Source organism: Prosopis cineraria, unplaced genomic scaffold (genome assembly GCF_029017545.1).
Source record: "Prosopis cineraria cultivar Desert tree isolate PC_DT_omini unplaced genomic scaffold, ASM2901754v1 PC5, whole genome shotgun sequence".
In the NCBI taxonomy this organism is placed as follows: Eukaryota; Viridiplantae; Streptophyta; class Magnoliopsida; order Fabales; family Fabaceae; genus Prosopis; species Prosopis cineraria.
The window spans coordinates 38,331,731-38,343,740 of NW_026555336.1; the positions used below are offsets into that span (position 1 = coordinate 38,331,731).

General features: G+C 33.4%; 2 protein-coding genes across 3 annotated transcripts; both read right to left on the reverse strand.

The window, feature by feature from the left end:
• Positions 1–1,608: 1,608 nt before the first annotated feature.
• LOC129310616 (F-box protein SKIP31) lies at positions 1,609–5,735 on the reverse strand. The gene is made up of 9 exons (XM_054952510.1): positions 5,416–5,735; positions 5,007–5,222; positions 4,832–4,905; positions 4,537–4,612; positions 3,952–4,062; positions 2,651–2,825; positions 2,417–2,535; positions 2,017–2,077; positions 1,609–1,926 (listed from the first exon to the last, which is right to left on the reverse strand). Exons 1-9 carry the CDS (start codon positions 5,491–5,493, stop codon positions 1,856–1,858), a joined length of 981 nt encoding a protein of 326 aa, XP_054808485.1. The 5' UTR covers positions 5,494–5,735; the 3' UTR covers positions 1,609–1,855.
• Positions 5,736–8,307: 2,572 nt separating this feature from the next.
• On the reverse strand, positions 8,308–11,494 carry LOC129312017 (ABC transporter G family member 14-like). Of its 2 annotated transcripts, XM_054954560.1 has the most exons (6): positions 11,285–11,494; positions 11,075–11,192; positions 10,397–10,951; positions 9,528–9,704; positions 9,241–9,431; positions 8,308–9,149 (listed from the first exon to the last, which is right to left on the reverse strand). In XM_054954560.1, the coding sequence occupies exons 1-6, from the start codon at positions 11,360–11,362 to the stop codon at positions 8,505–8,507; spliced, it is 1,764 nt and encodes a 587-aa protein (XP_054810535.1). In that variant the 5' UTR covers positions 11,363–11,494; the 3' UTR covers positions 8,308–8,504. The 2 variants fall into 2 exon arrangements, with proteins under 2 accessions (XP_054810535.1, XP_054810533.1); XM_054954558.1 differs by having other exon boundaries at positions 10,397–11,192.
• Positions 11,495–12,010: the final 516 nt, after the last annotated feature.

A 12,010-nucleotide genomic window follows, 5' to 3' on the forward strand; every position in this document is an offset into this window, starting at 1 on the left:
TTTAACAAAAATTAATTTAATAAAAATTAATTATTATAATGAAATTTATATTTGAATACATTTTTTTTAAATTAGTTTAGTAAATTAAAAATTGTTTGAATTATATATACATATATATATATATATATATTTAAATGTGCTTTTAAATTTATAATTAAATAAAAACATTGATATATAATGACTATTAATTTTTGTTATACAAATATAATATATTACAAATAATTAAAAATGTGATAAAAATTTTAAATAACATAAAATTTGACAGAATAAATAATGAGAATAAAAAATATAAAATTTGATGTGTTAAATTGGTCAAAATACATTAATACTAAAAATTAACATAATTAATTATTTATTCTATAACGTATAATTTGATATTTAAATGAATAGCACAAATTAGTGTTCTATTTAGAAGTCAAATACACAAAAGGACTGTTTGATAAAATTTGTGTAGATTTTTTATTGGTGACAATTTATACAAATATAGATATAGAAATAAAAGGACGAGCATAGATAAAGATGCAGATAAATATGTAAGCAAATATAAAACTATAAAAAATAGACGCGAAGACAAAATACTCTTCTCCATGTGGATGAAGGAGAAGCTGCTCTCCGATAGGCAGACAAACCAACATGAGAAAAGATCCACATTCACGGTTGTAAAAGGTAAAATGATCAATATAAAATTAAGTACATATTTATTTTCCCTATCAAACACCCAACATCCACTTTCAATTTCAAACTCAAAAGCTTCCCCCAATAGCTTTTGGTGAATCCACATTCAAGGGCTAATCGGCTAATCCAAAAGTTAGTTTGCTCAGTTTTGAAACACCCTAACAACATCGCACATCCAGGAAGCGGAAAAGTATTTCCCAAAAATTGGAACAGACCCTAAGTCGCTAGAGGGCGCTGGGCAAAACGGTTAGCAGATTTCTTTATTTTCAAAAAGTGAGCACATTGCTTCACGTTGGGAGAGAATATGGAGATGACTCATATATGTTTAAAAAAAGAATGGAAAGTAGCTCTTGATTGTCTTAATTTTCTAAAACGGGGCATAGCGGTTTGGAGATTCTTTGGAATCTATAATAGTAGAAAGTCATGCCATGTAGTGACTCATGAAGGTGTTGAATCCGTTATTATATATGGATATACAGATAAGCAAATGTCCATGTACATCTAAACGAAGTACTGAGAAAATATAGCCACACAAGGCTATTTCATGAGATAAGGATAAGACGAAGTATAAGTTCAAAATTTCAAATCTTCCAAATATAATCAAAAAAGTAAGAAGAAAATAAATAAATATGTGAAATGACACTTGGAAATATATGATGTATTACCAGCGCAGATCAGGTCAGAGATGTTCCATTCCATTAGAAATAGAAGCATGCAATTCCAATCAGGTCAGACAGTCATTCCCTCTCCCTCCACTCTTTTCCACAGCCCCCTTTTTCTATCATACCAAATCCAACTTCAAGCTAAATATTTTTCTTCTTTTATATGCCCACTTCACTTATCAGTTTTCAAGCAAAAAAAAGTAGCATCCCAGATTAGCCCAGACCAAATTGCACTATTCCTCTTTCTCTTCCTAACAATAGCAAGCAATAATTGGGGGAGAAAGCGTCTGTAATGGATTCAACTGTACATGATTAACAAGGAATAACACATGCCAAGTTTTACAAGCCTAATCATAAATTCATATGCTAGGTGAAATTTCATAATGATACGTCACCATCAGAACACAGAAAAGCACAGATATATGTAATAATTAAAATAGGTAAGCACATCAATAATTTTGACCATTTAAAAAATGCCAATGATAAATCCTCCGCCACAAAGCAGATCCATATGGGAATCAGCAAAACCTCAAAGTAGCTTCAAGCTCCTTCTCATCAGCACAATTGTATCCCAGCAAATAAGCTCGCGCTGTATAGAAAACACACATCACAATGAGTTGCAGGTAAAGAACGACCCAGGAGACTAGTGAAAGAACTAATGTCAAAGAGATGAGTTTACCAAAACGACCAGATCCCATAAACGGTTCTGCCTCATCAGTCACACCTCCTTGTTGCTGCTCCTGAGTTTCCAAATGAACAAGACTAAGTATTAGGCCTAAAAGCTGTATTTCAATAAAGAGTTTCTTTCTATAATTAAGTTTGATATGGTGAGTTAACTCAGTAAACTTCTAATAAAAGCTTCAATCTATTCCTTGCCTTCTTCATGACGAAAATGAAAATAACCCCCAGAAGTAAATGAGGTTGCATAACTCATTGGATTCTGTAGCCAGTTCATTCCACTTGACACAATGACAGTAAAGACAAAGGCCACCTCAATATGATTTATGTGGATGGATAAACTACAAATTACAAGGAATGTGATGCAAAAACGTAGTCCAGACATATATCATCAGGCTTACAGCATCAGGTTCCATTTCGGATGGTGACAGTAATCTATCATAACAGTGCCCCGAGATTGTACAGACCAAAAGCTCATTGGCTGGATCCATAATAACTTCTCTACATGTATCATCACATACTGGGGAAAGAAACAAATTATTAAGTTCTAATCCAGCAACAACCATTTTTAAATAAAAATAATGAAAAACTGTTTTGCATAATTAAAAAACAAAAAGACATGACAGGTGTCCTACCATGAACATGTCCAGTCTTCTCACAAATAAATACATCTCCTATGTGATAGTAAGAGCATGTTTCCCCGGAGCAAGCATGATCAGTCACCACGGTATCACTAAGGCCTCTGCTTCTTTTCCATGATGAAACTTGATCAGCTACTGTTTTGTCAAGAATCATCCCATCATCTTTCAACTTTAAATATGAAACAGAAAATCAACAAACATGGTTAAGCAATGTCCCTTGTATGAAAGCATAAAGTAATTAAACAAAACAGAAAAGATTTAAGATATAAATGTGCAAGACTGATGATCTGATCAGATTGAATCTAAACAATTTTACTCTTTTCCTCAGGTATTACCATTTACTATTGGTCAGGGTAAGATTCAGAATATGATAAGTCAGTACGATTTGCAAACCAAGATGAACACATCTTATTACTTTGCAAAACAAACATATTTTTAAATACAAAATACTTACACGCTTTTATGAAATTGAAAGAGGGAACAAAACCTTAAAATATTTTCAGCAAATTAGCACGCTCCAAAAGACAACAAAAAGATGTTTCCCATGTTTTTGATACAAAACCGGTGGCATTTTTGTAATATTCAGTGAGATTTATAAACCTCCACATAACTCAATCATTGTGAGGTATACAAAAATAAAGGTATGGTTTGACCCAACCTTGTTAGAGATACAAACTTGCTAGAAGTGTTGAAGAGGTCTCCGAACATCCTTCAGCAGTTTTGTGAATCATTTCTACAAACAAGCAAATAGTCGTGTGGACCAAAAACTTATCAATTGCTGGGAATATAAAAACTTCATGTTTAACCATTTTTGCAGGAGGCCAGGGCTTGAGGCTTATTTAAGTCAGTTGCATTAACAAAAGATATTGCTGTCCTTAAAAATTTGAAAAATTTTAAATGGAAACTTTTTTTTAGATTGAAAATTAAAAACTTTTTCTCAAACTAAACATACTTTTATGTTTTCAAAATGCAATGTTCTGTCTCAACAAGCATCTATTTCAGATAAACAACAAAAATAAAGGTGAATAAGCATCAGAATATTGACTCTAGATCTCCCTCACTCCCTCCTCAATTTTCATTTCCTTAAAACTTCAAGGACACCGGTACCGAACAGAACTCAGAGATGAAAAAGCACAATAGTCATAACTTTTTCTTCTATTCCTTTTCAATATTATTCTCTAGATTACTGAAAGAATCTTAAAACTATACAACGCAGTACTAATAACAGCAATGGTTATAACACGTCAGAGCATAAAATCCATATTGTAACACGTCACAGCACATACTCTCCTTACCTGTGAAGGAAGAGGTGCTTGGCTTCGTTTAGCTGCTTGCATTTGAATGTAATACTCTTTAAATTCATTTGAGCAGTTTCTTACAAGCTCAACCATGTCCTCTTCATCACGCTGCATAAAAGTAGGATAAATGACAAGATTCACACACAATTAAAAAAAAAAAAAAAAAACAGATGTATGAGTTACTCAAATATCAGTTTCCAAGAGAACAAAGACAAAATATGGTTAATCAGGTCGTTCCATATTTATTTAAAGTAATGCCTTCAAATTGATCAACTCCAGTGCATCAATAAATGGATAAGTGCACAAAGATGAATAATCGATGCATACCCAGTCACACACTAGATTGGCTCCTTATTGTCAGGATAATGGCCCCAAATATATTATGCAATGCATGCAGAAATTTATAAACTGGAGAATCACGATATGCACTCTCGTATACTAGCTAGAGCATGACTTTTGTCTGTTGGTGCATGCTGCAATAATATTCACACTGTTATGACAGCAGGTAAACTAGAAAGGGAAACAGAGATTGTTTTCAGGGATTGTTGATTTGCTACGTGATGTTATTATTGATTCAAGTACCTGAATGTATAACTTTTTCCATGGGCATTGCCTTAACTTCCTTGTAGGGGGAAGAAGACCCCACCGCATACAGTACCTGAACAAATGTAACAATTTTAAGTAGACAATAGGCATAAATATGGTTCATACGAATGTAACTATGCACGTATTTCCCAAAACTAAGAAAATGTATGACATCCATGGTGAACTAGAGTATCAAATATATGATTAAAATCGGTTCACTAGGGTTATAAGGACCCAACTAACAACTCAAACGTTTGGACAGATACCAACTAAAGCATAGCAATATACTTACAAGCGACGCCATAATGCTTCATCAGATGCAGCATAATTTAGAAATTTACAGACTAATCCACAAGAAACAAGGTCCTGCAAGCACGGAAACAAACTAATGTCAGCTAAGTTATATAACGAGGCAAACGATCCATGTACTAAGCATATAAAGAGTCATGTTTTTACATAAAAAATACCTCGGAGGAAAGAAATTTAAGGATATGATGAAAAAGTTCAGGTGGGATTTTGCTGAATAATCCAGTTTCAATAGTCTTAGGCGCTACGCTTTTACTGGTATTATCGCTCTTAGGTTTCAACAATGGACTAGAATTTTGTTTAGCTTCTTCCTTAGTAATCTCAGCCCCCTCCACTCGCTTTCTCTTTGCTTTGGGCTCCTCCAAACTTTCCTCTTCCTGCCAAGAACAATCAATCATATTATTTACCGAACAATTTTCCTTCCACATCACCGTGGATTAATTTCGACTACAATTACGAGGGGAAAAAATTTTTTTTCTACACCAAAGAAGACTAATTTAAACCCCTAATCTATCGTCTATCCAGGTCAAATTTTAATTTCAAATTAAAAGTAATAAGTAATCAGTGCACCTGATCAGATATCTGGGAGAGAACCTCGGATTCCAGAAAGTGAGCCAGGTTTTCATCCTCTTCGTCTGAAAAAGTCATGTCTCCCCAGAAACCCTAGGAAGGGCGGTAACGTAACAAAGCAGTTTGCGAGAGACGAATTGCAACGCAAGGGCTAGAGGATTGCAAATAGGAAGGATGATCGGATTTCTGGAAATGGCCACCGGCGGCAGCCGGATCGAAGGATCGGAATTGTCGCCACCAAACGCAGGGGATGAAGAGGCCAAAGATTGAATGGATCAAGATGACCTTGGAAAGGATGGACGGTTCACGGTTGGATGCTTTCCGGGTCAATCTGACCCGTTTTCATCATATTGGTCTTGTCCGATTATGGTGGGCGCCGGGTCCGCCTTGTAGTCATTGGGTCGAGACCAAAGAAATTTTGGAAACAAGAAAACAAGTCTATGGCCGTATGGTAATATAATTCTCAGAATTATTTTTTAAAATAAAATAAAATAAAAATTTATTTTGTTATATTAATTTACAAAAAAAATTAAAATTTTAAAATAGACTAATAATGATAGTTGCATGTAATTAATAGTGATAATTTGTTATAGAAATTAATGAATCTGACTACATTTATTAATAATCAACTGTAGTGTGTTTTGAAAATAAAACAAAACAAATTTAAGATGTTTCCTTTATTTAAAAAAACAATTAAATTTGTAACATTTATTTAAATAATTTTTTTAATTTTAAATTTTTAAATTTTTTTAACTTTAATTTTTAATTTTTTTTAATCGTTTATAAACAGAAACCAAACAAGCTCATTGGCCCTAATTCCTGTTAATTTAAACAACCTTTACTAAGTTGGTCCCTCAAGATGATGTGGCTTAATACCCACAGAAACAACAAAATAATGTAGCTTATTAGAGTTATAAAATTAAGTAATGTGTATGACATCTTTATTAAAGAGTTCACCTTCTTCTATTATCGTTACTCCTTTCTTTCCCTTTCGCATAATGTTCATTGCAATTCCTCATTTGATTTGTTTGAATATTCCTTAATTAACCCCATATGTTTAACATTTTGTATATAATAATTATCTGATATGTAGCACTATTTAAATTTGAGTGTTGTTGAATTTAAAATAAATAAGTAAATTACTTCTTAAACTTTAAATTCAGTAACACTATAGATTATGAATTCATTTATTATATAAATTATTTTCTCAACCTTTGAAAAAAGTATAATTTAATTTTTATTATTAACAAAAGTTAACTTTAATTGTTAGTTAAACCTAAAATGACAAAAAAAATCTCAAAAATTACATACAAGTGCACAAAAAATTGCAGAAAAAGATCAAAAAAATTTGGTCTGTAATTTTTTAAAGTTATTTTCTATCATGTTATAATCTACCAACAATTAAATTTAATCTTTATTAACAAATTATTTTAAAAATTAAGAAAATAATTTACATAATAAATAAATTCATAATTGATGATATTACTGGACTTAAAATTTAGGAAGTAATTTATTTACTCATCCTTAATTTTAATGAAGTATGTTCAAGTTTAAATTAAGCGATCCAAACTTAGTTAACGAGTTTTGTCTCTTACGCCGTGGTCTGGTCTCCTTGTTATTCCGTTCCCAATATATTCTTGTTCCGACAGATCCCTCTCTATTGCTTAAAGTTACCCGCGCACCAACAAATCAACAAATCTGTGGTTTCCTTGTGCAAAAAGCCACTTGCCCTATAAGTAGGTCTTCTTATTTTGAAGCTTGAGGTCAAAAAAACCAAAACCGACAATAAAATGGATAAAAAGTAATATTTTAAAAATTAAACTAAATCAATCAGTTCAACCAGTTAAATAAAAAATTAATTTTTAATTCAATTCAGTCGACCCCTTAAAATCAACCACAAGAAAACTGATTAATGATCAGAAAAATCGATTGTAAACTGGATCAGTTTCCTTAAAAATCACTTTGAATTATTTAAAAAATTTTAAAAATTAATTCAAACAAAGAACAACAAAAAATAATTAATATTAATCATGTATTCATCAATAATATATTATTTTACCAAGCATTTATTAATATTTTTTTGAAAAATATAAATGTTTGCATATATTTTTTTATTTAATTATGATACATAAATTAAAAATATATTAATTAAATGTCAACCGATTCAACCACAGTTCGATCATGGTTGAACCAATAAATCATGAACTTGTGGCTAGTTTGGTTTAATGACTAGCCTAGTTTTTAAAACTTTAATAAAAAGTAGTCAAAATTCAAACTATTAAAATTTGTTTTATTTATATGAAATAAGAATATGTTCACAAAATTATGATCATTTGATTACACTTCGACTATAATCAAATGACTAAATCTTGAAACAATTTTCCGTGGACGGATCTAACTATAAAAATATTGTTATATATACTCATATTATAATTTTTGTTTAATTGATATTATATATTCTCTTATTAGAGGTAATATTATTTAAGATACTGTCGTTCACAATTCTACGCATATTATAAAATTGTTGCTTGTCTTTATGACAACATGTTTGATTTTTGTTTTTAAAATTTTTAATTAAAAATTTAAAAAATTTTCATAAATATTGGATTTAAATGTTTTTTAAAATAAAAAAATAGAAACGTTTTTTAATTATTTTTCACTTTTTTATTTCTAAAGCATAATACATTTGACTATTATAAATTATCTTTAAATATGATAACTATTATTAATTATTATAAGTTTTCACCATTAATCACACTGCAAACCACCACTATCATTTTAACTCTAAAATTATATTCAAATTAATATAATCAAAAATATTTTTTATTTTAAAGAATAATTTTAAAAGTTGATTGATAAATTTAAAAAAAATGAGAACAAAACCAAACTAAGTTACAAATTTTACCTTACTATCCCATATATTACAAATTATACTGCTGTTACACAGGGTGATGCATCCAACTCGTGGATCAAATTCCATTCCATGAGCTACATCGAGGGTCTAAAACTCTATCATCGGCGATGATCAGACCTTAATTATATTGAAGGACAAAAACTATGGGAGAGAAGGCATGTTCATAACTTTTGTTCTACCTCACCCTACGTAGTGCTAAATAAGCAACTAGTCGATAACCCACCAACATGAGAGCCATCATGAGCACATCCACCCACAATTGATTCAAACCCATTGATTTGATGGGACCGAAATCTTCTACTCTGCACAAAACCCCATTGGAACACTCATAATAATCTTCTTCATCGTACTGAACACCCAGAAGCAGCTTGTAACAGTAATAGCTATAGCTCAAGTACTTGAGCCAAGCTATGAATGGAGGGATCTGTTGAACGTAGTAGCCTCCAGCAATGAGGAACACGAGGGTTGTGACAGAAGCTAGGGTTGTGGCCTGCTTGATCTCCATGAGAATAGCTCCGAATGCCAATCCCAGACTCTGAGACACGAGAACGCTGTACAGGACCACGAGAAGTGATAGAATGAAAGTCACGGGATGAGGCTTGAGCCCTCCCATCCAATAGATTATGAACACGAATGCAGTAGGAAGTGCCAGCTCCAATGGCAGGTCTCCTATTGTTCTTGCCATAAAGTAGGAAGAGAGACGATACATTCCTGAAGACCTCTCCTTGATCAGCATTCTTCTCTCTTGTGGGAAAGTGAAAACTGCGTTGTAGAGAGGGTAGAATCCCCAGAAAACTGAGAAGAAAAACAGTAACGCTACCTGCATTATCAATCCAGAAAAAGTATACATATCAGTTTTCATCAAACACGAAAAGCAAGGAAAAGAAGTGACATGTATATATAATGCATACCCTGTCTTGAATGTGAGATTCTGGGGTATGCCACCACAAGAGTCCACCAAGAAAAGCCACACTTATGACTTGGAATATTCTCAATCTATTGAAGGCTTCATACCTTCGTTCTTTGAGTCCTCTCTGTAACAGCACCTTGAACTGATACCACCAGCTTGTGCACCATTGCTCTGCTTTTGTTGGGTCATTTCCTGAACCAATTCAATGGAGAAAGAAACTATTTAGGACCAGTACCATTAAAAAATTAATGTGTACGTAGCACTGAAAGAATAATAAGGAAGGCCTACTAGATGAAGCATGCTTGTTGAAGCTGTAGATGTCCATTCTCGAGTTAGAAATCTCAAGTTTCAACTTGGGAGCAATGTTCTTGTCATAAGCAGAAATGAGAGCTTCTCTGGTTAGCTTCCTTTCTTGTTCCAGGCCCTCACTTTGTTCGCTTGCATGCTCGGGGTCTGGGGCAATCCCTGTAATATTCCAAATATATTGTCATCATAATCCTCTTGGCACATCTAATGCTCTCTGAGATTATTGGAAATAGATGCATGTGTAAAAACGGGGTATGGCTACACTGTATATGACTAGAGAGAAAATTTAGAGCACTTCATTTCCTCTATATAGGCCAAATCACATCTCCTGTTGGTGAGGACAAAGAGTAAATTACTTTTATAAAAAATTAAAAATTATACGAATATCTTATTTAATTTTAAAATTGATTGATATAAATATATTTTATTAAAATTACACACACGTCATCTCTATTTTAAAATATATACAAAATTATCTTAAAAATAAATCATGCAAACTTTTTATCAGTTTTAGTAAAATTATGCAGACGTTTCTTATATTTTAAAACTTCACACAAAATTTTTCTGACGGCTAAAAAGGTGGTATTTTAAATATGGAAATAACTCCAAGAAAGTGCATATAATTATTTATTGTTTGTTTTTAGGAGAGATTCATAAAAATTTCAAAAATAAAGGAAATTTATGTTGGAAAATGAAATTAAGGGAAACGTCCACGGACTCTCACTTTTTAAGTAATTAAAATGAAAGGAAAAATTGCAAACTTCCTGTTAGGTCCACTAATACTGGAGTTTGATTTAATCAGATAATCATATAAAAAATAAAGGGAAAAAACAAAGCAAAAGGAGAATTACCGTTAGCAAGATCGAGCAAGAAGTCAGCAGGATTGAGAGTGATGGATGTGGAGAAGCCGATAGAAGAAAAATACTCCATGGCCGCCGATGCAGGTCCGTTATATATACATCGTCCTTCCGACAGCACCACCACCTTATCAAACATATGATACAGCCGGCTCGACGGTTGGTGGATGGTGGTCACCACCGTCCTTCCGCCACGCGCCACCCCTTTGATGGTGGTCAATATCCTTTGCGCCGTCGTGGAGTCCAACCCCGAAGTGGGCTCGTCTAGCAGCAACAAGCTCGGATTTATTAGCATTTCTTGACCTATGCTCACTCGCTTCTTCTCTCCACCTGATATTCCTCTGATCAATGCCCCTCCGACGATGCTGTTCCTGCACCGTGTCAGGCCCAGCTCTGTGATGACTCTCTCGGCGTGAGCAATCTTGTCGTTATTCGTGAGGCTGTTGGGAAGCCTGAGAAGTGCGGTGAAGATCAGAGTTTCAGAAACTGTGAGGTGTGGGTATAGAACATCGTCCTGAGCCACGAAGCCTGTTCTTCTCTTTATGGAACCTGAGAAAGGTTGGTCGTTGTAGGTGATTTTGCCCGATAATCTGCCAATTAAACGACCTCCGAGAGCTGTGAGAAGTGTCGTTTTGCCACTTCCCGAAGGGCCCAACATGGCCAGAATCTCACCTGGAAATACCATGCCTGTGATTCCGTTCAGTATCGTCTTCTCTGTGGAACTCCATGAACTTCTTCCCCGACACAGTCCTCTATGGTCTGGTTTCACTTTGTACACCACCTCCTCAAACTGCAAAAATATACCGAAACCATACATAAGATAATGTAGTGTTTAATAATCTGTGAGGGAATGGCATGCTAATTTAATTTAATTATATATACCTTCAAAATGATGGGGAACGAAGTGAGGTTTGGTGAGGGTTGCTGATGGACAGTAGAGTGGAGGGAATCAGAAGCCATGTGTGGATGAGAAGATATGAAGTTCGGTGGCACGGCTACAGATTTATGGTCTGAGAATGAGAATTATGATTCAGTGATTGAAGGAGGGGTTGTGAGAGAGAAGTTAATCTCCTTTTAACCTCACTGTACAGTAGTGAGGAGCATCACGCACTCACACACGTATATGGCCATGGGTGTGTGTTTATATACACTCTAGGATCTTCGACCTTCGTTGTGTGGCAAGGCGAATTTGATTCTTGAATTTGATCCCCTGCAAAATAAATGCATGTGAAAGGAAATGCTCATGAATAGGACTTATTTTTTGTGTCTATCTCTTTCTTCACTTCATTGGAAGTGATTTTCTAGAAGGAATAATATAATTTTTAACTCCTATATTTTTTTAATTATTGAATTAGCATTTAAATTCTGACTCGCATAACTAATTTTTTTTTCTAGTTTATTGAGTTAATAAATTATAGAGATGTGATTGCATGGGAATGATCTTATAAATTATCAGGTATCATTGAACTAGTTAAAATGTATATTAAAAATGATCTAAATTTATAGGGACGCAAAATCTTATAACTAGAGGCAGCAAATTAAAATACAAAAATTAACTTTACTTTCATATAATTTTCCCCAAAACAAGGGGTGCATGTTCATCCCTCA